General features: G+C 37.2%; 1 protein-coding gene and 1 pseudogene across 6 annotated transcripts in view; one reads left to right on the top strand and one right to left on the bottom strand.

Annotated features, from left to right (window-relative positions):
• The window catches only part of SPATA6 (spermatogenesis associated 6), a 127,064-nt gene that overhangs the window by 16,304 nt on the left and 83,837 nt on the right, over positions 1-26,923 (top strand). For 4 of the 6 annotated variants that reach the window (XM_032160788.2, XM_032160787.2, XM_032160783.2 and 1 more), the window contains exons 3-5: positions 449-497; positions 18,750-18,791; positions 20,316-20,440. In XM_032160788.2, the coding sequence (XP_032016679.1) occupies positions 449-497; positions 18,750-18,791; positions 20,316-20,440 (216 nt within the window). The remainder of the gene's footprint in view (positions 1-448; positions 498-18,749; positions 18,792-20,315; positions 20,441-26,923) is intronic. The other 2 variants (XM_032160785.2, XM_032160786.2) reach the window with 1 other exon arrangement.
• Positions 4,006-4,116, bottom strand: LOC116474082 (U4 spliceosomal RNA; annotated as a pseudogene).

The raw sequence follows: 26,923 nt of genomic DNA, 5'->3' as shown, positions 1-26,923 counted from the left end.
ATGGGCGGGTAAGGGGATTTGGGGGATTGTCTATTTTAAAAGGTGGTCAGAGAAGGCAATAACATTTAAACTGAGCTTGAATTATGAGACTATATTACTCTTATTTGAAGGTCTAGGGGAAGAACATTCTAAGTAGAGGAATAACAAATATAAAGGCTTGTAGTTGAAAATAATCTTGATGGGTTGGAGGAACACCAAGAAGACCTGGTATGATCATGGTAACAGGAGGAAGAATGCTAGCAGAGGAAGTTGGAGACGGAGGCAACACAAGCTATAAAGGTTATTTGTAGAATCTTTTGTAGTGATGGGAAGCAGAGAGGAACTGATAGTTCTCAATAATGTCAAAAGTTTCTGTGATTGTGAAAGGAATGATATTTTGGGGATGAGGGGAGAAAAAATAGTCATATATATCTTCCTTCCTGCCTCTCCCTATATCTTCTCACTGTAGGTGTTCCCGGAAGCAGTAGATCCTGGAGATGTGGTTACACAGCTTGAATGTAAGTTTTTTAACTTTTTAATTCCTGATTCTAAGACATTTTAGGATTTATTATCCTTATGATGTTTAATCTTAGGTTAAATAAAAGTTTAAAAGGGGTTAGTAGAACTTTAAAAATCTTGAGCTGAGACTTTTTAATACTTTTTAGAATTTCAGAATATTCCTGGAAATAATAAAAGATATATATGCTGCAGAGAGGCTGAGAATTATTTCTTTTTTTGTGTGTTTGGTCTGTGGAAAACAGAGACTTATTTAAACTTTTTATTGATTAAGATGATATGGGGTGTTTGTGATATAATGATAGAGATTCATGTTAGGTGAGATTTTTCCCGCAAACAGAAATATGTCTTCAACTTCAGTGTATTTCAAGTCAAGAGAGTGAATAATAGATCAAAGTAATGGTAGCTTAAAATATATGCTTTTGCACTTTACGTGGCATTCATTACGTTAATAAATTATTTGAAAAATGCATTTTTTCAAGGCTCTGCATAACAAGTAAATTCTTCAAACTACTTAGAATAACTATAAAAAGATACAACTATTTGTGAGAGCAGCAATGCAAAAGTGTACACTTTTTAAGCTCTGAGTGTTAAATGAAAAGCTCCGTTAATTTATCTTTGTAATTAGAAAGGGCTCTGGGATCACCAGATTGATCTAATGTATAACTGTGGCTCAAAAGGCCAGTAAAATTGAGCATAATTATTATTAACTTTCCTTTCCATTTGGCCTCCCCTGCTGGCCCCATTGTGACTTCAGCCCCATTGTGACTTCAGCAATGTAGAAACAAGTAGCCTGCAACATGCAAGAATCTGAGTATTAGAGGGAGGAAGAGTCTGGCCCATTGTCTCATGGAGCTTATAGTTTAGTGACTCTTCTCCAAATAACTCTTTATGGCCAATGTCAATATCTTATTTATTTTGTATAGCTGTTCTAGCCCTTGGTATTATATTTTCCACTGTGGCAGACTGGCTAGGTGGCAGTGTGGTGCTAATGGATATATGAATTTTAATATTTACTGAACATCTTGTTCAGTGTCTGGGAAATTGTGTATCTTAGAAAAAAATGAAGATAAACATTTCTCTCATTTTGAAATTTTTCTGTTAAAAAACAATGTCTTTTTTGTCCCATTTGATTTGAAATTTTGAGGCTATAAGAAGAGTACTTAGTGGTTATTATTTTTTGGAAATTTTCTTTCTTTGATTTCCCTGTTGTTTTTTTTTTCTTGGGCTCTCTTCCCAACCACTAGTATTCCACTTTTTGGTATCCTTTTTAAATTCATCTTTCTCTGCCCTATCTTCAAATGTTAATGTTCCACTGGCTTTCTTCTCTGATCTCTTTTTCTACTTTGTTTATGGTCTCTCCTTATATAATACTCTCCAGAGACTTGGCTTCATGTATTACCTATCCTCCGATTACTTCCATGTTAGTCTTTATCCCTGACCTCTCTAATGTGCTTTGGGATCTTTTGTCTTTTACTCCTCCCTTACTGTACTGTTTTGCAATCTTTTTTGGTTCCTTAATTTAAAAAAAAAGAGCGAGTTTATAATACCAACACTAAAAGTGGAGAGAATAGTATGTGATGAAGTCCTGTGTATCTGGCACCCAGCTTCAATAATTTTTGACATTTTGCCAGTCTTATTACATGTTCACTCTGCCACCTGAAGAGCATTGCTGGAATATTTAAAAGCAAATTCTATGCATTATGTCATTTCACCACAAATACTTTGGTATGGCCTCTAACAGATAAAGGCTTTAAAAAATACAGAACCACCATGCTGGTATCATACCTAACAAAATCAGTAATTTCTTAATAAAATCAAACAGTCATAATTCAAAATTTCCCTAGTTGTCCCCAAAGTGTCTTTTTGCAATCGATTTGTTAAAACAGGATCCAATCAAGGTGTGGTTCACACATCATATATGTCGTTTTCTCTCTTTTTTCCTGTAGTAGTGTCCTACCTTTTTTGTTTTTAATACTGTGGATTTGTTAGAAAAACTAGCTCATTTAGCATGTCATACAGTTTGAGTTTGGCTGATTGCTTCCTTAAAATGTTGTTTAGATTGTTTCTTACTTGTTTTATAAACTGATAATTAGACATAGAGGTTTGATTAGATTCTGGCTTATTTTGTTACTTTGGCAAGAAATCTTCATAGTTGGTGCTGTGTACTTAATGGCATTATGTCAAGTTGCATAAAATATCTGATTGTTTTACGTTTAGTGATGCTGAGAATGATAATTTGGCTCCAGGCAGCATCAGCCTGATTCCTCCATTATAAGGCGCCCATCAGCTTTTCATCTAATAGCTGTAGTATCCTTTGAGATCCATGTTTTCCTTAGGGGTTGCACATTACTATTTTTCTAATATTGTCATTCTTTTGTATTTATTAGCTAGAATTTTTCTATAAAAGGAATTTTCCTAATCAGCAATTTTGTTACTTTGAAATATAGTTCCTAGAGGAAAGGCAGGACAAATCCTTCATTCCCTCCTTCTCTTACTTTATTTAACAGCTTTAGTGAGGTATAATTTATATATCATAAAATTCACCCATTGTAACCATAGTTAAATGATTTCTAGAAAATTTATACAATTGTGTATCCTCATCATTTTCCAATTTAGAATGTCTCTACCACCCCAAAAAGTTCCTGATGCCTATTTGCAGTCAGTCCCTGTGCCCACCTCCCAGTCCCCAGAAACCAATGTATTTTCTGCCTCTCTATATTTGCCTTTTCTAGAAATTTCATCTAAAGAGTTATGCAATATGTAGTCTTTTTTCTCTGGCTTCTTTTCATTTAGAGTAATGTTTTTCAGAATCATTCATGTTGTTCCACATCTAAGTAGTTAATTCCTTTTTATTGCTGAATAGTATTCTGTTGTATGGAATGTTTCCCTTCCACATTGACTATTGACTATTTGATGGATATTTGGACTGTTTTCAGTTTTGGGCAATTATGAACCATGTTGGTATGAATATGTGGATATGTGCTGGGAATATGGGTGTGCTCAGAAAAGACATATTGCAGCTGATGGGGATGGAGAACGTCTTTTTTTTTTTTTTCCCATGGGGACACTGAATAAACTTGTTTGTTGTGTGCCTGCATTTTGACTGTGACCCATCATATGACGTTAAGTGTGGAATTTTCCACTTGTGGCATAATGTCAGCATTCAAAAAGTTTTGGATTTTGGGACGTTTCAGATTTCATGTTTTTGGATTAGGGATATTCAACCTGTACCTACTTTGCCTATGATTTGCTCTTCCTTTTTCAGCTTCTCCTTTTTTTTTTTTTTTTTTTTGAGACAGGATCTTGCTGTCACCCAGGCTGGAGTACAGTAGCATGAACACGGCTGACTGCAGCCTCTACGTCCTAAGTTCAAGCGATTTTTCCGCCTTAGCCTCCCAAGTAGCTGGGACCACAGGCATGTGCCACCATGCCAGCTAATTTTTTTTATTTTTTGTAGAGATGGGGTTTTGCCATTTTGCCCAGGCTGGCAGCTTCTTGAGATGGAAGCATAGATGATTGATTACAGATATTTTTACCTTTCTAATATAAGCTTTTTATTAGCAATAATCATGCCTTGGATAAATCTCATTGGCTACGATACTGCCAATGTGCAAAGCTTAATACAAGCTTTTAAAGGTGTAAATTTCCATCTTCCCACTGACCTTGCCCTATTTCATGAGTTTTGCTGTTATTTGTTGTTTCCACTAATTTTAAGATATTGTCGCCGGGCGCGGTGGCTCACGCTTGTAATCCCAGCACTTTGGGAGGCCGAGGCGGGCGGATCACGAGGTCAGGAGATCGAGACCACGGTGAAACCCCATCTCTATTAAAAATACAAAAAATTAGCCGGGCGTGGTGGCGGGCGCCTGTAGTCCCAGCTACTCGGAGAGGCTGAGGCAGGAGAATGGCGTGAACCCGGGAGGCGGAGCTTGCAGTGAGCCGAGATCGCGCCACTGCACTCCAGCCTGGGCGACAGAGCAAGACTCCGTCTCAAAAAAAAAAAAAAAAAGATATTGTCTAATTTTTTTGGTTTGATTTCTTCTTTGACCATGGGTTCTTTTGAAATATCTTATTTCCAAATATTTGGGGATTTCCTATATTTCTTTCTAAAGTTGATTCTAATTTAATTCTGTTGTGGTGAGAGAACATAATTTGTAGGATTTTAACTTTTTTCATTTACTGAGACTTGTTTATGGCCTATCCTATGGTCTTGAGGATGTTCCAAGTGCACTTGAAAAGATTGTGTACAGTTGACCTTTGAACAAGATGGGAGTTAGAGGTGCCATCTTCCCATGTAATCGAAAATTCACGTATAATGTTTTTTTGTTTTGAGATGGAGTCTTACCCTGTTGCCAAGGCCGGAGTGCAGTGGTGCGATGTCGGCTCACTGCAAGCTCCATCTCTCAGGTTCAAGTGATTCTCCTGCCTCAGCCTCCTGAGTGGCTGGGACTACAGGTGCGTGACACCATGCCCGGCTAATTTTTGTATTTTAGTACACATGGGGTTTTGCAATGTTACCCAGTCTTGTCTGGAACTCCTGACCTCAGGTGATCCATCCACCTTGGCCTCCCAAAGTGCTAGGATTACAGGCATGAGCCACCATGCCTGGCCATGTATAACTTTTGACTCCCCCGAAAACTTAACTACTAATAACCTACTCTTGACCAGAAGCGTTACCAATAACATAAGCAGTCAATTAACACATATTTTGTTTGTTATATGTATTATATACTATATTCTTATAATAAAGTAAGCTAGAGAAAAGCAAATGCTATTAAGAAAACCATGAAAAAAGAAAATATATTTACTATTCATTAAGTAGAAGTTCATCATAAAAGTCTTCATCATCATCTTCATGTTAGCAGGCTGAGGAGGAAGAGAAAGAGAAGAGGTTGGTCTTGCTGTCTCAGTGGTAGCAGAGGCAGAAGAAAATTCGTGTATAAATGGACCTATGCAGTTCAAACATGTGGTTCAATGTCAACTGTATTTTGCTGTCATTGATTGAGTTAATCTATTACAATCTATTTCTGTCATTTAAGCTGATAATGTTCAAGTCTTGTGCATTCTGATTGTGTTCTTTTGGGAGGCTTGGTTGTTTTACTAATTACTAAGAGAAAGATATTTAAATGTCTAATTACAATTATTGAATTATTTCTTTCATTTATATCAGGTTTTGCTTCATATAATCTGCTGGTTATCAATTTATTGCACCTAACCAAATTCAATCTTCTTTCCTGTTCTGTGGAAATTGACTTAAACCCTTAAAATTTTTTTCTCTACCTGGCACTGAAGCTTTGTATATTAGAGGACCCTGAAGAAATACTGCAGGGGAGCAGATTTTGCTTCCAGGTACCAATGTATTCATTTGACTTTTTCCACCACCAGGCTTCTGAAGCTGTTGTAGCTTCTCAAATGGCCAGGTATTGCAATACATGGTGGTCTGCAGTGTTTTCCCCCAGCTGGCCTCTCTTTAGATTGTTCTATAGTGAAGCTTCTGATAAAATACCTCCCTGTAAATAGCCTCCCTGCTATCCTAGAGGGAGAATTTCTGGCAAGTTCCAAAGGGCAGATTTTCAGTATATACCACTGGCACGGCACTAGAGTGACTTCTCTTTGAGTGAGCCCAGACTGTACCCTCTCCAGCAAGGTCTGATCTCAACACTGGGGAATAAGGCTTATGTAGAGTTTCTCTGTTGGTACTCTGAGCCCTAGGGGTAATGGCTGCTTTTCTACCTGCTATTCCTATATTATTTTAAATTCTTTTTACATCTTCCTAGACAGTCTCTTACTCCTTGAATACCCTGTTATAGTTAACTGTTCTTTATATTAAACTTTTCCTGTGTGACTTCTCTCTCCTAATTGGACCTAGTGTGATGTATTTATTTTGAGGCTCGGTCTTAATTGCTTATACATTTATAATTGTTATATTTTCTTGAATCTTAACCTAATTTATGGCAGCAAAATTTATAGCAGCAAAATTGCCGTGGTCTCAGGCCTCACATCTTCCCCACCATATCCTTAAGAATAAGTAAGAAGTCTGTGTTCCATACTTTTCATCAAGCCTTGAGGTTTATTCTAATCAGAGTAGAAAGGGGGTTGTAGTATGCTGTTGGCATAGCCTATATACACATGTTCTACCTTTCGTTCAGGTGGTACATGTGTTAGCTTAAGAACTATGTAGATCTTTAATGGAAGGGGAAAGGAGGAGAATAGATGCCCTGGCAGCACCTCATAGATATTCCTACAGTGTGCCTCCATAGTACTGAGCCTTTAAATTTAAACACAGAATGATAGCAGAAATGATAGAAATAACCCATTTAAATAAAATATACAGTCAAGCCCAAATAATCAGTTTGGCTGTATGTCAGTGGAAGCAAAGAGAAGAATTTCAAGTAAGGAAGATTATTGAACCAATGTGGAATCTTCTAGAATTTTCAGCTACCTATTCTAGTATTGGAATTGAGTCATATATACATTTCCTATTGTCTAAAATACAAAACTAATATATGCTTATCTGTCTGCCTAAAATCAAAAATGTATTAATTAAGAATGTTATTAAAAAACAAATTGAACATGCTCCGGATTCTCAAGGGGACCCTAGCACCCCTTTAACTGGATAGTCTATGAATGGGGATCCTTGAGTAACCTCAGATCAAATGATTCTGACAGTCCTTGTGTGTCTGGAGTTGGTTCCTTCTGGTGGGTTCTTGGTCTGGCTGACTTCAAGAATGAAGCTGGGGACCTTCGTGGTGAGTGTTACGACTCTTGAAGGTGGCACGGACCCAAAGAGTGAGCAGCAGCAAGATTTATTGTGAAGAATGAAAGAACAAAGCTTCCACAGCATGAAGGGGACCTGAGCGGGTTGCTGCTGCTGGCTGGGGTGGCCAGCTTTTATTCCCTTATTTGTCCCCACCTACATCCTTCTGTTTGATCCATTTTACAGAGTGCTCATTGGTCCATTTTACAGAGTGCTGATTGGTGTGTTTACAAACCTTTAGCTAGACACAGAGCGCTGTTTGGTGCATTTTTACAGAGTGCCGCTTGGTGCATTTACAATCCTTTAGCTAGACACAAAAGTTCTTCAAGTCCCCACTCGACCCAGGAAGTCCAGCTGGCTTCACCTCTCACTTGGACATACTAATTACTTAAAATGTTCCTTGTTTATTATTATTGGTGATGTATTATTAGTGTCAGTACATTAGTATTATTATAGAACTTTCCAATTCTATTTCATACCCTGTATGCCCCACTAAGGAATCTCCAGGGACCCAGAATCACCTCAGGCTCTAGGGAGATATATATTAACTATATGTATTATAATTTAATAAATTAGTTATATAATTATATTACATAAGTTAATACAATTATATTAAATGTCAATGATATTAAAAGCCATAACAGGGCAATTTTACACTTATAGAGAAGGTTTCCTCTTCAGGGAAATGGTTTTAATTCTGGAATCTACGAGAACACAATAATTTATGCCTAATGTATACCCTGGGAACCACTTTTAGGCAAGAAAGAGAATGAAAAAGTTTTCTATTTTATAGATTTTCTGTTGAAACTGGATTTTCGTCTTCTTTCACTGAAGGTTTGCAGATTTTCATCTACAGACACACACACACAAACCCGTAAGTGCACCACAGATGTTCTCTCACTATACTGCCACAAATGTACTACCTGAAAAGCTCTTCCTCCAGATGTGTATATGGCTTGCTCTCTCACTTATTTCCAGTCATTCCTCGGATTTATCATAATCAGAGAGGCCTTCTCTTACCAACATATATAAAACAGCACCTCTCTTTGTTCAATGTCTCAATTCTGTTCTATTATCTTTATCTCTGTATCTTGTACACCAGTATGTTTTGAGAGTAAAGGGGTATGCTAGTAATATTTTTGCCAAAACCAAAGGTATAAAAAGGTACCACTCAGGGCAAAAGGAATGAATGGTTCTCCTGTTTTTCTTTCTAGCACTGACATATTATTTATTTTTAAATTTTTTATCTCACTAGAATAACAGTTTTTTAAGAGTAGAGATTTTTCCTGGTTTTTTTTTTTTTTTCTTTCACTGCTGTATCTCTAGTGCATAGTACCTGGCACCTAATATGTGTTTGATATCCAAGGAGTTAAACAAAATATCATAACTGCGTCATATAACTGCCTCTCATTACCATTTTTATGACCGTTGGAACTGTCCTATTTAAAGACACCTGTTTGTAGTGTTACAATCTTGTGATTAGGAAATGTATTTTGTATTTGAAAATTTAGAATAGCTGTTTTGGTCTCCTTTTTCCACCATTTGGATAAAGAGAAGATATGATCTTTATTTATATTGCAGTATGTTACTAGGTGTTTCTGTTGATTTCTCTTGCCTATAGGGAGCTAGAAGTAGCAGTTTTATTAGAGCTCCTGCTTCTTGGCTTCTAGGAATTAGTTCTTACCTGATATCTGGAATATCAGGTAAAACCTTTTTTAAAGCCCCTTTAAAATGCTTTCAGGTGAAGGTTTGAGGCTAAGAATACATTCCTCAAAGTCTGTGCATGAGAATATTTCTGACTCAGTCCTCAGGAGAGCTTGTAGGACTAAGGATTTACATAACAAATATATTCAAACCAATTTATCTTTATAGTTTGGGCAGGTAAATAGGTATTTAGAAGAAATTATTATAGCAGCTGTTTGTGCTGGTACAGAGGTTTAACAGTAGTCTGGCACGTAAGGTATTTCCTATGGCCTTTTGGTTTACTATTTTTCTATAATATTTCTGGAGTATCATAGTACATTTAATTCGTAACTCACAGTAAAAGTACATGTGAAAATGAGAAGTTGTACAGAAGAAGAAGGAAAATTATTTTTAGCTATAAGATAATAGACAGTTACAAAATAAGATTATATTGTATGTTCCAGTAGATGTAGTTTACATTAACTTAATATTTGTGTTCCAGCAGCATTAGTTCTCCATAAAGCTTTTCTTTTTTTTTTTATTTCTTTTTTATTTTTTTATTATAATTTAGGTTTTAGGGTATTTTATATGTATCCATGTGCCATTTGTTTCCTGTACCCTTAATTGTCTTTTAGATAGTATATCTCTAATCTTCCTCCTCCCCCACCCCCTGTGTCCATGAGTTCTCATTGTTCAATTCCCACCTATGAGTGAGAACATGCGGTGTTTGGTTTTTTGTCCTTGTGATAGTTTACTGAGAATGATGTTTTCCAGTTTCATCCATGTCCCTACAAAGGACACGAACTCATCATTTTTTATGGCTAAATAATTTACAGTCTTTCTCCTTGAAGTAATTTTTATTACAGTGAAATATACATAATGAAATTTACTATCTTAATCATTTTAAGTATACAGTTTAGTGGTATTAAATACATTTATAATGTTGTGCACGCATTACCACCATGTAGCTCCATAACTCTTTTCATCTTGTAAAACTGAAACTATACCCATTAAACAATAACACCCATTTTCCCCTCCCTGCAGTCTCTGGCAACCACCATTCTGTTTTCTGTCTCTATGATTTTGAGTACTCTGAGTATCTCAGATAAGCACAATCATGCTGTATTTATGTGTGTTTTTTTTTAAACTGGCTTATTTTACATAGCGTAATGTTTTCTAGGTTCATACATGTTGTAACGTGTCAGAATTTCCTTCCTGTTTTTTTTTTTTTTTTGAGACGGAGTCTCGCTCTGTCGCCCAGGCTGGAGTGCAGTGGCGCAATCTCGGCTCACTGCAAGCTCCGCCTCCCGGGTTCACGCCATTCTTCTGCCTCAGCCTCCCGAGTAGCTGGGACTACAGGCGCCCGCCAACACGCCCGGCTAATTTTTTGTATTTTTAGTAGAGACGGGGTTTCACCATGTTAGCCAGGATGGTCTCGATCTCCTGACCTCGTGATCTGCCCGCCTCAGCCTCCCAAAGTGCTGGGATTACAGGCTTGAGCCACCGTGCCCGGCCAGAGTTTCCTTCCTTTTTAAGGATGAATGATATTCCATTGTATGCATACATCACATTTAGCCTATCACTTTGTGTGTTGATGGACACTTGGGTTGCTTCCATGTTTTAGTTATTGTGACTAATGCTGCTATGAACATGGGAGTACAGATATCTGTTTGCAATCCTACTTTCCATGCTTTTGAATATATATCCAGATGTGGAATTGCTGGATCATATGGTAATTCTATCTTTACTTTTTTTCAGAAATTACCATACTGTTTTCCATTGTAGCTGTATCATTTTATATTTTCATCAACTGCACAAGGATTCCATTTTGTCCACATCCTCACCAACACTTGTTTTCTGTTGTTTTGATAGCCCTTTCAATGAGTGTGAGATGGTATCTCATTTGAGTTGTAATTTACGTTTTCCTAATTATTAGTGATCTTGAGCATCTTTTCTTGTGCTTATTAGCCATTTATGTATCCTCTTTGGAGAAATGTCTATTTAAGTATTTTACTCATTTTTGAATTGGTTTTTTTGTTGTTTTTGGAATTTTCTGTATATTTTAGATTGTAATTTTTATCAGATATATTATTTGCAAATGTGTTCTCCCATTGTTTGGATTGCCTTTTTACTGCATTGATACTGCCTTTTTGTGCATAAAATTTTAAAATTTTCATGGAGTCCTATTTGTGTATTTTTTTAAATTGCTTTTGCCTTGGTTGTGTTATCCAAGAAATCATTGCTAAATCAATGTACTGAAGCCTTTTTTCTATATATTTTTAGGAGTTTTATGCTTTTCTAGGTCCTTAAATTGTAAAGTTAGTTTGTGGATTTGAGATCTTTTTTATTATTTATTTATTTATTTTCGAGACAAGGTCTGGCTTTATTGCCCAGGCTGGAGTGCAGTGGTGTGTTCTCAGCTCACTGCAGCCTCTGCCTCCCAGGCTCAAGCCATTATTCCACCTCAGGCTCCCAAGTAGCTGGGACTACAGGCATGCACCACCATGCCCAGCTAATTTTCATATTTTTTTTAGAGACAGGGTTTCACCATGTTGCCCAGGCTGTCTCGAGCTCGTGAACTCAAGCAATCCACCCACCTTGGCCTCCCAAAGTGCTGAGATTACATGCATGAGTTGCTACACCCTGCCCTTTCTTATTTTTTAATGTAAGCATTGATAGCTATAGATTTCTCTCTGAGTACTGCTTTCCCTGTATCCCATAAGTTTTGGTATTGTATTTTCATTTTTATTTATCTCTAAGTATTTTCTAATTTCCCTCATGATTTCTTCTTTAATCCATTGATTATGTAAGAGTGTGTTGTTTTATTTCCATAAATTGGTGAATTTTCCAAGTTTACTTCTGTTGTTGATTTCTATCCTTATCCCATTGTGGTTAGAGAATATACTTTGTATATCTATCTTCCTAAATCTATTAAAATTTAATTTGTGGTCTACCACATGGTCTATACTAGAAAATGCCCCATATATGCCCCATATATACTTGAGAAAAATATGTATGTTGTTGTGGTTGGGTAGAGTGTTTGGTAAATGTCTATTAGAGCTATTTGGTTTATCTTTTTTTTTTTTTTTTTTTTTAGGTTCTCTGTTTTCTTTCTTAACTTCTGTGTGGTTGTTTTAACCATTATTTAGAGTGGTTATTGATGTCTTACTGTTATTGTAGAACCATTTGTTTCTCTCTTCAATAGTGTCAATTTTTGTTTCATATATTTTTATGATCTGTTTATAGATGTATAAATGTTTACAATTCTTACATCTTTTTGCCACATTGAACCTTTTATTAATATGTAATGCTCTTTTTCGCTTGTAATGTTTTCTGATTTTAACTCTATTTTGTCTGATATTAGTATAACCACCCCTGCTCTCTTTTAGTTACTTTTTGCATGGAATATCTTTTCCCATCCTTTCACTTTTAAAATATGTGCATCTTTAGACCTAAAATGAGTGCCTGTAGACAGCATATCCCAGGTCATATGTTTTTATCCATTCTACCATTCTTTGTCTTTTGCTGAGACGCTTTAATTCATTTACATTTAAAGTATTTACTGATAGAGACTTATTTCATTTTGCTATTTGTTTTCTATATGCCTTACAACTTTTTTGTCACTCATTTCCTGCATTACTGTCTTCTTTTGTGGTTTAGTTGCTATTTTTGGTAATGAATTGTTTAAGTTTCTCTCTCATTTCCTTTTGTGTGTATTCTGTGTCTGTTTTCATTGTGGTTACCATGAGGATTACATTTAATACACCTATGTTGTAATGCTAATTACATGTTTATACTTTGTGTGCTCCAAAACATAAACTAATAATTGAAAAAATATACTAGTATTTGAAAATACATTGCAAGCAAAAATGTGGAGTTACAACCCATTGTTATAATATTACTAGCTTTTATAAGTTCCTGCTTGTTTACCTTTATTGAGATCTTTATTTCTTTGTATGACTTTGTGTTACTGTCTAGTGTCCTTTCATTTCACCCTTTAGGACTCTCTTAAACATTTCTTGCAGGACAGGTCTAGTGGTAATAAGCTTTGTCAGTTTTTATTTATCTGGGGACATCATAGCTTCTTCTTCAGTTTTGAAGGAGAGTTTTGCTTGATATAGAATTCTTGTTAGTTTTTTCTTTAAATATTTTGTATATACGAGCCCACTGCCTTCTGACCTCCAGTTTCTGATGAGGTATCTGCTAATAATCTTTTTGAAGACCTTTTGTAAGTGATGTGTTGCTTGTCTTTTGTGCTGTTTTCAAGATTCTCACTTTGTCTTTAGAAATTTATAATGTGTCTCATTGTGGTACTTTTATATTTATCTTGGAGTTTGTTGAGCTTCTTGAATATTTACATTTATTTCATTCATCAAATTTGAGAAGTTTTCCGACATTGTTTCTTTAAATATATTCCTTGCTCCTTTCTCTCTCTTTCCTCCTTCATGGACTTTCCCAGTGTGTCCATTGGTCCTCTTGATGGTGTCCTACACATTCCTTAGGCTGCTCACTTTTCTTCAATTATTTTTCTTTCTGTTACTCAGACTCAATAATTTGCATTGTCCTATCTTCAAGTTCACTGATTCATTTTTCTTCCTGGGAAATCCTCTTTTGAGTCCATCTAATAAATTTTTCATTTTAGTTATTGTATGTTTCAGCTGCAACGTTTTCTTTTGGTTCCTAAAATATTTTTATTGATATTTCCATTTTGTTCATACATTTTTTCTCTGACCTTCTGTTCATCTTTCTTTTCTTTTTGAGCATCTCTATGACAGTGATTTTAAAGTCTTTTTCTAGTTTATCTGCCATAAGTTCTTTTCCACAGGTAGTTTCTGCTGATTTATTTTCTTCCTTTGATTGCAGCATATTTCTTGTTTCTTTTATCCCTTATGATTATTTTTTGTTGAAAACTGGGCATTTGATTCTAATAATGTGGTAACTCTGGAATCCAGATTTTTTTCTCTTCTCCAGTTTTTCCTGTTTCCCTAGTTTTTTTGTTATTATTTTCGATTTTTTCATTGTTGTGGGCTGTCTTTGTGTTGGAGATCAGCCTAAAGTATAAATGTCTCCTTAAGTATTTTCAGAGCCTTCCCCTGAGCACGTATGGTCACTTTATAATTTTCTCTGTATATGCAGTTGTTTTTCAATTTCTTGTTCTTTAAGGCTCACAAAAAGGGAAAAAGAAAAATAAAAGAGGGAAGAAGAATACTGGTCCTTGGGAGGGGCTTGCAACAATGGGGTGAGGTGCAACAACATGGCTATAAGGCTCTTTATCTGCATCTCTGTTATTGGGGAGCAGAGTATAAATCTCCAATATTTGGAGGACAGGATTTTTTTTTGCCCATCCTGGCAAGCCTGTGTGCAGGTTGCTCCTAAAAAAAGTACTTATCTTCCTGCAGTGGGTTGGGGTTTGAGGGTTGGATAGCTGTTATTGTACTAAGAGCTGAAATTGACTGAAATTGATCACGGTTTATAGTTGAAGCCTTCCCCTGGAAGTTGCAAACCTTTGATAGACGCTAGTCTTCCAAAATAGTTATATCAAATAGATCTATTAGATAGATCTCTCTTACACACACACATGTGTGTGTGTATATATATATATATATATACACCTATATGGTTGACCCTGAACAAAGTGAATTTGAACTGTTTGGATCCATTTTCTTCTGTCTCTGCCGCTCCTGAGACAGCAAGACCAACCCCCACTTCTTCCTCCTTTACCTCAGCCTGCTCAATGTGAAGACAAGGATGAAGAACTTCATGATGAATATGTTTATGTTTATACATATTTCTACTTAATAAATAGTAAACATATTTTCTCTCCCTTATGATTTTCTTATTAATGTTTTTTCCCTAGTTTATTATAATAATATATGTACAATGCACAAAACATGTTAATTGACTGTGTTTTTGTGTTATTATTATTATTGTTATTTTTTGAGACGGAGTTTCGCTCTTCTTGGCCAGGCTAGAGTGCAATGGCGTGATCTCAGCTCACCGCAACGTCCGCCTCCTGGGTTCAAGCGATTCTCCTGCCTCAGCCTCCAGAGTAGCTGGAATTACAGGCATGTGCCACCACGCCCAGCTATTTTGTATTTTTAGTGGAGATGGGGTTTCTCCATCAGGTCGAATTCCTGACTTCAGGTGATCTGCCTGGCTCGGTCTCCCAAAGTGCTGGGATTACAGGCATAAGCCACTGCGCCCAGCCTGTTTTTATGTTATTATTAAGGCTTTGGGTCAGTGGTAAGCTATTAGTAGTTAAGTTTTTAGGGAGCCAGATGCATATGGTTCCATATGCATGGAGCTATAAGAAAGAATAAAATCATGTCTTTTGCAGCAGCATGGATGCAGCTGGAGGCCATTATCCTAGGTGAATTAATGCAGAAACAGAAAACCAAATACAATGTGTTCTGTCTTATAAGTAGGAGCTAAACAGTGGGTATACATGGACACGAAGATGGGAACAATAAATACTGGAGATTTCAAAAAGATGAAGGGAAGGAAGTGTTATGTAAATGTTTTCTTTTTGTAGGAATTTGATTTTTTCATACATCATTATTTTGAAGCAAATCTCATATATTATATCCTTTTATCTATATGTATATGGATATTTCACTCTACTCTCTTCTTGCTTGAATGGTTTCTGAGGACAAGTCAGATGTATTTCTTATCTTTGCTTTTCTATAGGTTCAGTATTTTTTCCCTTTGGCTTCTTTCAGGATTTTTCATTTCTTTTCAAACTTTTTTTTTGAGAGAGTCTTGCCCCTTCACCCAGGCTGGAGTGCAGGGGTATGATTTTGGTTCACTGCCACCTCCACCTCCCTGGCTCAAGTGATCCTCCTACCTCAGCCTCCCGAGTAGCTGGGACTAGAGGTGCGTGCCACCATGCCCAGATAATTTTTGTATTTTCTGTAGAGACAGGGTTTTGTCATGTCGCCCAGGCTGGTTTTGAACTCCTGAGCTCAAGCAATCCACGCTCCTCAGCTTCGCAAAGTGCTGGGATTACAGGTGTGAGCCACTGTGCCTGGCGCAAGAGTTTTCTTTTGTCTTTTATTTTCAGAAGTTTGAATATGATATGCCTAGGGATATTTTGGGGGGCGTTTATTCTGCTTGCTCTTCTCTGACCTTCCTGTATTTTGGTTTGGCATCTGATATTAATTTAAGGAAATTTGTTTTCATTATTGCTTCAGGCACTTTTGTGTGTGTGTTTTTTTTTTTTCTGTTTCTTCTCTTTCTAATATTCTCATGTGTATTTATACCTTTTGTTGTCGTCTCAGAGTTCTTGGGTATTCTGTTATGGTTTTTTTTTTTCAGTCTTTTTTTCTGTTTGCTTTTCAGTTTTGGAAATTTTTGTTGTCATATCTTTAAGCTTTAAGATTCTTTCTTCAGCCATGTCCCATCTAATAGTGAGTTCATCAGAGGCATTCTTCATTTCCATTACAGTGTTTTCAATCTATAGTATTTCTTTTTTATTTGTGAAAATTGTCAGAATCAAAATCAAGTTGTCTGTGTTAAAAACAAAAACCAAAACCAAAAACACCAAAAAAACCCCTGACAAATATGGGGAAAGGCTATGAAGGGAGGATTCTCACACTTATATGCCTGATAACAAAACTATCATAAAAGACTCTACAGAAATCTAAGCCTTGCACAAAGGCCATCGCAACCTAACCCAAAAAATACTCGTGTGAGCACATCTGCCCAGTAGCTTCCTGTCCAACCTTGGACTGTCATCACCCTTGTTACTGATACTTGTAGCCAAGACTAATCATTTCAAAACAATTATGTAATTTTCCTCACATTCCCTTTAAAACCGTTTGTCTTCCTTTGCCTCTCTGAATGCACATATAGTTTACTATGGCACCTTTATTCCCATTTCAATGCCCTGTTCCTGAATAAATATTATTTTCTTTGAAGAGCCTCTTGCTGTTTGTTATTTAGGTTGACAGTTTTTTTCTTAGAATTTCTGTCTGTTTCTGGTTATATTATCCAGCCGTTCTTGCATGTTGTTTCCTTTTTCCATTAGATCCCATGGCGTGTTATAGTTTTTCAAAATTCATGATTTAGTAATTCCAGTATTCCTGCCATATCTGACTCTGGGTCTGATGCTTGTTCAATCTCTTCAAACTGTTTTTTTGCTGTTTAGTATGCCTTATGTAAGTATTCGTACTTAGTATGTACTTATTTGCTGAAAGCTATACTGAGTGAATAGAACTGTGGTAAAGAGCTTTTAGTAATGTACTGGTAAGGTGTGAGGAGAGGGAGGTGTTCTACAGTCCTATGATCAGGTTGCAGTCTTTTGGTGAGTCTGTGCCCCTAAATTGTTACCTTCACCGGTGCTTCTGATTTTCCCCTCTTAGTTTGGACAGCATGGCTAGAGGGAGGTACAGTGAGTTTTTCCCTTCCCCTGTGTGGAATGCTAGATATGGCTGTAGTTGGGTATTTCCCTTCTCTCACATGGAAGGCTAGAGGGAGCTGAAGTTGGGTTATTTTCTTCCCACAAGTAGAAGTTCAGAGCTGGCTGGATTTGAGTATTTTCTTTCTCTCAGGTAGGTTAGGCTCTGATATGAGCCCAGTAGATGAGGCTATAGAAAAAGAACTTCTCCTGAGGTGTCAGGTCTTGTTAAGAATGGAATGCTCTGACATACTTCAAAATGATTTTTTTTTTTTCTCTTCTCCCTGCTGGTGGAAATATGAGGGGATTTTTCTCCAGTATTTATAGTGAGAACCTAGTGGAACTCCTGGAAGTAAAACTTAACAAAAACTCGAGAGCCCAATGATTGGATTTCTCTGGAGTTTTTATCTCTCACACTTGTCCGCACTGAGCCTCCAGCAATTCATCACTTATAGTTCAGGCAACCCATACAAAGTTTCACTAGTCATGCTGGAAGTGCTCTCAAGAAGCAGAGAAAAGTCATGACATTACAAGAAAAAGTTGATTTGCTTGATATGTACCATACATAGAGGTCTACAGCTTTGGTTACATTCCATTTCAAACAGACAATTTATCTTGTAAGCAGACAATATAAACTTAAGCTATAAATAAATACAGTACCATAAATGTGTTTTCTCATCCTTAGGATTTTCTTAATAACATTTTCTCTTCTCTAGCTTACTTTATTGTAAGAATACAGTATTTAATACATATAGCATAAAATATATGCTAATCAACTATGTTCCTAGTAATGCTTCTGGTCAACAGTAGGCTATTAAGTTAAGATTTTGGAAAGTCAAAAATTGTACATGGATTTTTGATGGCACAGGTGTTGGTGCCCCTAACGCTCAAGTTGTTCAAGAGTCAATGTACCTCACTGTACTCAGCACTCTGCTTAAGAAATAGACATAATTTATATTTATAAAAGTATACATTAGGCTGGGCACGGTGGCTCACACTTGTAATCCCAGCACTTTGGAAGGCCAAGGCAGGTGGATCACAAGGTCAGGAGATCGAGACCATTCTGGCCAACATGGTGAAACCCCTTCTCTACTAAAATACCAAAAAAAAAAAAAAAAAAAGTATCCGGGTGTGGTGGTGCATACCTGTAGTCCCAGCTACTCAGGAGGCTGAGGCAGGGGAATTGCTCGAATCTGGGAGGCGGAGGTTGCAGTGAGCCAAGACTGCACCACTGCACTCCAGCCTGGCGACAGAGTGAGACCCTGTCTCAAAAAAAAAAAAAAGTGTACATTATATACTAATATATAAACATATATATAGTCTACCTAGTGATTACTTTGGCTTTTAGACATTCCCGTGGTAAATTAAGTAATTTTTTTGTTATTAATTTAAGGAAATTTTTCTTTAAACTTTTAGATGATACAGCAGTGTTCGAGTTGATACAGCTAGTTCCACCAGGTAATATATATAGATGTAATATATACAATATAATATATCATAAATTGATGTAATATATAATATAATGTATTATACATTGATTATACTATATTATTTGATAAGGATATAGTATAGTGTATTATATACTGATAAAGTAAATTGACTTGGGAACTCATGTCAGTGACTTGTTTTTTTACTTTAAAATCTCATCTTTCCAGGCCGAGCACGGTGGCTCCTGCCTGTAATCCCAGCACTTTGAGAGGCTGAGGCAGGCGGATCACCTGAGGTCAGGAGTTCGAGACCAGCCTGACCAACATGGTGAAACCCCATCTCTACTAAAAATACAAAAATTATCCAGGTGTGGTGGTGGGCATCTGTAATCCCAACTACTTGGGAGGCTGAGACAGAAGAATCACTTGAACCCTGGAGGCAGAGGTTGCAGTGAGCCAAGATCATGGCATTGCACTCCAGCCTGGGTGACAGAGCGAGACTCCGTCTCAAAAAAAAAATCTCATCTATCCTCCTCTTCCCAAGTTAAGAACAGTGTCAAGTTTCTATTGTTGATCTACTATGTGTAAAATGTCAGTAGACCAAAATAATATATACAGAAAAATTGTCATAAATGTCACTTTAATACATTGTTCTAAAATTGAATAGTAATAATTGAAAATGGAAAATAACATCATTCTGAAATATTTTGTGACAGTCATAAAAATTGACTTTTAAGTTTTTGCGATTTTTCTAAAACTATATATTTTTATTGATAAAGTAGTTAATTATCATTGTTTTTGTGTGTTGCATATTATTAGGGAAGGGAAGAGAATAAAACCTTACTTATGTAGTAAATGTTACAGTTCCCTGGAGAAGGCAGAGTTAAAATATAGAGGCTAGTGTCATTTCTGATACTGATTTCTGTGATTATAGATGACATCTATATTAATCAAATTTTTATTTTATGTGAAAAATGGAGTGCTGGCTGGGCACGGTGGCTCACGTTTGTAATCCCAGCACTTTGTGGGGCCAAGGTGGGCAGATCATGAGGTCAGGAGATTGAGACCATCCTGGCCACCATGTTGAAACCCCGTCTCTACTAAAAATATATAGCTAGGCATGGTGGCGCGTGCCTGTAGTCCCAGCTACTCGGGAGGCTGAGGGAGGAGAATCACTTGAACCCAGGGTGGGGTGGAGGTTGCAGTGAGCTGAGATGGTGCCATTGCACTCCAGCCTGGGCAAAAAGAGTGAAATTCCGTCTCAAAAAAAAAAAAAAAGTCTGTCTCAAAAAACAAACAAAAACCAATGTGGAAATGGTAACTGACATATAAATGTTGGACCAACTTCGTATTTTTGTAGTATGTTTCTGAAAAAGGAAAATGTATTAATATTTTTAACATATCTTTATTTTAATTTTCCTTTCATAGAAAATAAACATGACCCAAAACAGGTATTTCAATAAGGCATCAGGCAATAGATATATCATACTTGGTGATTTTGTTTCTAAATAGAATATTTTGTTATAATTTGAATCATAGGATATCTTTCTTGTAGTGGGTGAAACACTGTCTACATATGACGAAAATACACGAGATTTCATGTTTCCGGGTCCAAACCAAATGTCTGGACACCATGATTCAAACCGCCAGGTTACCATGAGGAGGATTTCTGGCCTTCGAGTAAGTGCTTGCAATTTTCTGAATCAGTTTTTGATGGAAAATCATTGTCAGAAACCACCGCATAGTGCTCGCCATCTTAAATGTGAAGAACAAATTCAAAGTGTAATTTAGTTTACTTCTTGTTTTGTAGTTTAAATCTTAATTGTTTTAGATTTCAATATGTTAAACATATAAAGATATTTATTTACAGCAATGTAAAAACAAACTAATACAGTAAATTGGTTACTTAACATTGAAATCTAAATGAAAATAATTTAATAAAAAAGTGCCATTCAAAATTTTTTAAATTGTAATTGACATTCTTCAAATCTCTGTCATCCCCTTCTCTCCCCATCCCCATCCCATCTCTGTCTCTCTGTCTTTCTTCTCTTTATTTTTCTCTCTAAGGGATGATAACAAACATTTGAAAAGATAACTCAAACTCATTAGTATTCAGAGAAATCCAAGTTACAACAACCATATGATTTCATTTATATAGCTATAAGATTGGGAAAATTTAATAAATCTGATAAAAGTGAAAAACTTAGAATCTTTTATATGCTGCTATACCATGCGATATGGTTAGGCTCTGTGTCCCCACCCAAATCTCATCTTGAATTGTAATCCCTGTAATCCTTGTGTGTCAGGGGTGGGACCTGGTGGGAGGTGGTGATTAGATCATGAGGGTGGTTTCCCCCGTGCTGTTCTCACGATAGTAAGCGAGTTCTCACGAAATCTGATGGTTTTATAAGTGTTTGACATTTCCTGCTGCACACACATTTTCTCTCTCGCCTGCTGCCATGTAAGATGATGTGCCTCTTCCCCATCCACTATGATTATAAGTTTCCTGAGGCCTTCCCAGCCATGCAAAACTGTGAGTCAGTTAAACCTCTTTCCTGATAAATTACCCAGTCTCAGATATTTCTTGATAGCAATATGACAATGGATTAATACAGTAAATTGGTACTGAGGTAGTGGGGCATTGCTATAAGATACCTGAGAATGTGGAAGTGAATTTGGAACTGGGTAATGGGCAGATGGAGGAAAACTTTGGAGGGCTCAGAAGGCAGGAAGATGTGGGAAAATTTGGAACTTCCTAGAGACTTGTTGAATGGCTTTAACTAAAATGCTGTTAGTGATATAGACAATGAAGTCCAGACGGAGGTTGTCTCAGATGAAGATGAGAAATTTCTTGGGAACTGGAATAAGGGTGACTCTTGCTATGCTTTAGCAAAGAGACTGGCAGCATTTTGCCACTGCGCTAGAGATCTGTGGAACTTTGAACTTGAGAGAGATGATTTAGGGTATCTGGTGGAAGAAATTTCTAAGCAGCAAAGCATTCAAGAGGTGACTTGGGTGCTGTTAAAGGCATTCAATTTCAAAAGGGAAATGGAATGTAAACGTTTGGAAAATTTGCAGCCTGACAATGGGATAGAAAAGAAAATTCAATTTTCTGAGTAGAAATTCAAGCCAGCTGTAGAAATTTGCATAAGTAACAAGGAGCTGAATGTTAATCACCAAGACAGTGGGGCAGATGTCTCCAGGGCATGTCAGAGACCTTTGTGGCAGCCCTTCCCATCACAGGCCTTGAGGCCTAAGATGAAAAAGTGGTTTCGTGGGCTAGGCCCAGGGTCCCTGTGCTGTGTGCAGCCTAGGGACCTGGTGCTGTGTCTCAGCCACTCTAGCCATGGCTGAAAGGGGCTAACATAGAGCTTGGGTCGTGGCTTCAGAGGGTGCAGGCCTCAAGCCTGTGGTGTTGAGCCTGCAAGTGCACAGAAATCAAGAATTGAGGTTTGGGAACTTCTGCCTAAATTTCAGAAGATGTGTGGAAATGCCTGGATGCCCAGGCAAAAGTTTGCTGCAGGGGCGAGGTGCTCATGGAGAACCTCTGCTAGGGCAGCCTGGAAGGGAAATGTGGGGTCAGAGCCTCCACACAGAGTCCCTACTGGGGCACTGCCTAGTGGAGCTGTGAGAAGAGGGCCACCGTTCTCCAGATCCCAGAATGGTAGATCTACCGACAGCTTGCACCATGCGCCTGGAAAAGCTGCAGACACTCAGTGCCAACCAATGAAGGCAGCCAGTAGGGAGGCTGTACCCTGCAAAGCCACAGGGGCAGAGCTGCCCAAGACCATGGGAACACACCTGTTGTATCAGTGTGACCTGGATGTGAGATATGGAGTCAAAGGAGATCATTTTGGAGCTTTAAGATTTGATTGCCCTGCTGGATTTTGGACTTGCATGGGGCCTGTAGCCCCTTTGTTTTGGTCAATTTCTCCCATTTGGAATTGTTGTATTTACTCAGTGCCTACACCCCCATTGTATCTAGGAAGTAACTAACTTGTTTTTGATTTTACAGGCTCAAAAGTGGAAGGCACTTCCCTTGTCTCAATGAAACTTTGGAATGTGGACTTTTGAGTTAATGCTGAAATGAGTTAAGACTTTGGGGGACTGTTGGGAAGGCATGATTGGGTTTGAAATGTGAAGATATGAGATTTGGGAGGGTCCAGGGACTGAATGATGTGGTGTGGTTCTGGGTCCCTACCCAGATCTCATTTTGCAGCTCCCATAATTCTCATGTGTCATGGGAGGGACCCGGTGGGAGATGATTGAATCATGGGGATAGGTCTTTCCCATGCTGTTCTCATGATAGTGAATGGGTCTCATGAGACCTGATGGTTTAAAAAATGGGAATTTCTCTGCACAAGCTCTCTCTTTGCCTGCCACCATCCATGTAAGATGTGACTTGCTCCCCTCTGCATTCCACCATGTGGAAGTGTAAGTCCAGTAAACCTCTTTCTTTTGTAAATTGCCCATTCTCAGGTATGTCTTTATCAGTACCATTAAAAATGAACGAATACAGTATCTATCTTAAACATGTATTCTCTCCGGTATACTAAGAGCCTTCTTAAGAATGTTTACCTGTTGGTTCATAATAGTGAAAAATGGAAATAATTGATATGTCTGTTAGGAGTTTAGATAGATTAGTTGTAAAACATTTATATAATGGAAATACATATTCATACACCTAAAATTAAAAGCTGCATCCAGTGACAGCTTACTCTCTATCCTTTACTATAACTTCCTTCAAGTTCTGTGGATGATTTGAAAATATTTTATTGCTGAAAGTAAGTCTTCCATGCAGAGAAACTGAGAGAAGCCCATGCCATTTCAAAAGAGGAAAAGCAAAAATTGTCCAGCTTGAAATTATTTGGATAGACCTTTAAAACTAATTTTATAAAATATTAGAGTAGTCCGAATACGGAGAGTGTTGATATATGAAGAAATATAGTGAACTAAGTAATTTCTCCTGTAGATTTATGATATGCCCTATTCCAAGAAAAAGCAGCTTCATCTTTATGAAAGTATAAAATTTGACTAAGTAGCAAGTCTATAAAACTATACTTTCTTTGGGGATATTTCAGTGTCCATTAGCAAGCTTCTGTACTATGAAAGTCTTCAAAGAGTATTTCAAGATCTGTGTGGAAACATACAATGAACAAATAATCACATTTTAAAATTATGGTCTCTTTAATGTAATTTAAAATTCTGTATTATACCAATGTGGTAATATAAACTCAAGAGTATGGAGCATTAAGAGGGATTTACTTTTCATCATTTAATTTGAGTTACTTTTGCATTTATTTGGAAGATGATGGATTATTAAAAATATATAAAAATCAGGACTTCTAGGAATGGCAGTTTGAAGAGATTGAGAGTTCTTATAAAACTAGACAAAATTTTCACAAACAATAAATTCAGGATACTGGAAACTGACAAGTAAGGGAAGACAAATGAAGAAGTTTTCATGCTTGAAAAACTGCTAAAGCTTTGGGAAAAACTGGCGAGACTATTAACATTCTTGCCTGGGATGCTCTTATATTCTGTTTGATACGTGAGAACTAGAGTTTATCTATTCTGGAGCTAGGTGCAAAAATCAACAGCTTTGCTACCGGGGGAACCGAATCAGTTTTGGGCAGTGGCACAAATAGCACAGCTTTGCCAGCTAACTGTGGTGGATTCAGTTGGAGCAGATGAAGAAACCCCACAGCTTTGCTAGGCAGAGCTCTAACTGGGTAAGGATTACCTGCCAGAAAGTTGACAGGGAAGTCCTGGGAGTAAGGTAAAGGGCTGAGATAAACTCTCCACCTATTCTTGGCTGACTGTGAAACTGCGTATCAAGGGGAGACAGTGAGAGCCCAGCCAAAAGTGAAAGCCAAGGGAGACTGGAGTCCTGGCTGCAATTTTGAATGATTTCCTAATCTCTACACAGGTCATCAGTAGAGGGTAGGTCTCCTATGGGTTCATTGCATGACCACTTACCTATGCATATGCAGGTGAGACTCCTAGAAAGAATCAAAGAATAGAAATACATAGAACATATATAAACTGAACATCAAATTGGCAGTTCTAAATCTAGCCATATCTATCATTATATTTAAATATGAATAGGAAAAATGCTTCAATCAGTAGTTTGTTGCCCTGGCAGAAAACAATGCACTCCTTCCGGGAATTCTTGTGATTCTGCATAATCATCTGTAAGTCCCAGGCTATCCTCCTGAAGACTTTACTATGGCAAGGATTCAGACAACATTTGGGATTAAATTCTGGCACTTTCGTGGATGAACTGAGCAACCTTTGGTAAAGCACCATAACATGGAGATATCATAGAGTTTTTGGGTGGATTAATGTAAACTTGTAAATGGTTATAGCAGTGTCTGGCAAGTAAATACTCAGTACATGTCAGTGATACGATGATAGCCGTGAATATCATGATGGTGATGATGGAGTAGCGATGATGATAATATCTCCTGTTCTAGATTATGAACTCCATAAAAACAGAATCTTTGACTTTCTCGTCTTTGAATTTAACTCTTAACACAGTACCTTGCCTGGAGTAGGTATTTAATAAACGTATCTTGATTAAATTGAATGAATGTATTGCATCTTGTTGTAGACTTCATAGATGAACTGACATTTGAAATGGTGTGATGATTAATCTTATGTGTCAGTTTGGCTAGATTATGGTGCCCGGTTATTTGATCAAACACAAGTCTAGATGTTATTCTAAAAAGTATTTGATAGTTGTGATTAATATTTACAATCACTTGACTTTAAATAAAGGAGATAACTTTGAGATTACTTTGGCAATTTGAGTGGGCCTCATCTAATAAATTGAAGACCTGAAGAGGAAAAGCTGAGGTTTACTGATGAACAAGGGATTCTTTTGTTTTGTTTTGTTTTGTTTTGTTTTTGAGACAGGGTCTTTCTTTGTCACCTAGGCTGGAGTGCAGTTGCGAGATCATGGCTTACTGCAGCCTTGACCTCCCAGGCTCAAACGGGAATGTCTATAGTGATTGTCCTGTCCCTGCTGCACAGGTGCACCTTGGGCATGTGTGAGGCAGATAACTTTTCTCTTTAGGTCATATGTCTTCTGATTGTGAGAAACTATATTTTAGGAGCTATACATAAGGAACTACACCTCAGCAGCCTTATCTATACCAGGATTTTATTTAGATGCCAACATCCTGGATTTCAAGCTGAAGTTGTAAAAGGATGAGACTTTAATTCTTTTATTTTTATTGGTACAGCATGAATGTATTTTGCACGTGAGAGGAATGTAAGTAATTTGTGGTCAGAGAGCAGACTGGTGGTTTTAAACCTGTGCACAAAATTTTTGCTACTCCTTTATTGAAAAGGTAGCCTAACTACTCTGTCCTTGAGTTTGGATTATACTTAGTGAGTCTAATGAATAGAATGTGGTAGGGGTGACAGTGTTAGATTCTGAGACTACGTCATTGTGGCTTCCTTCTTGCTTTGCTCTTGGATCATCCACTTTGATTAACTAGAGCCACATCATGAGGACACTCAATAGCCCTTTGGAGAGGTTTATGAGTTGCTGAATGTTCTTGCCAAAAGCTAGAAAGGAACTGAGGCTTCCAGCCAACAGCCCTGTGAATGAACTTTCCTGAGAAGCAGATTCTCAAGCTCCAGTCAAGTTTTCGGTTGACTGCAGCCTAAATGACATCTTGACCACAATTTCATGAAAAATTTCAACACAGAAACACATAGCTCAACCTCTTTCAGATTTCTGACCCATAGAAATTATGTAAGATAATAAATATGTACTGATGCTTTAAACTGCTAAGTTTCAAGGTAATTTGTTTTGTAATACTGGGTAATTAACAAGTAGATATAGTGGATATCACTATGAAGATATGTTTGCAGAAGAACACACATTGAAAATGTAGCCTAACTACTCTTCTTGAGTGTAGACTAGTGATGCTGATGAATAGAATGTGGCAAGATTGACTGTTATATTTTCGAGACCACATCAGTTCAGTCAATTGTTAGGCAACCCCGATTTACCTTTTCTTTAATATGTATGATGTTTTTAAACTTAGCTGGTCACAGACTTGATTTGTTGAGGCCAAATGTAGGTATTGAATCACAATTGCTTTTGCACCAACCTAATACCTTGGTCAATGTCTTATTTTTACTGTATTA

The sequence above is a fragment of the Hylobates moloch genome, unplaced genomic scaffold (genome assembly GCF_009828535.3).
Source record: "Hylobates moloch isolate HMO894 unplaced genomic scaffold, HMol_V3 SCAFFOLD_8, whole genome shotgun sequence".
In the NCBI taxonomy this organism is placed as follows: Eukaryota; Metazoa; Chordata; class Mammalia; order Primates; family Hylobatidae; genus Hylobates; species Hylobates moloch.
Note: the sequence above shows the minus strand (reverse complement) of the source record. Positions and strands in the feature narration are given on the sequence as shown.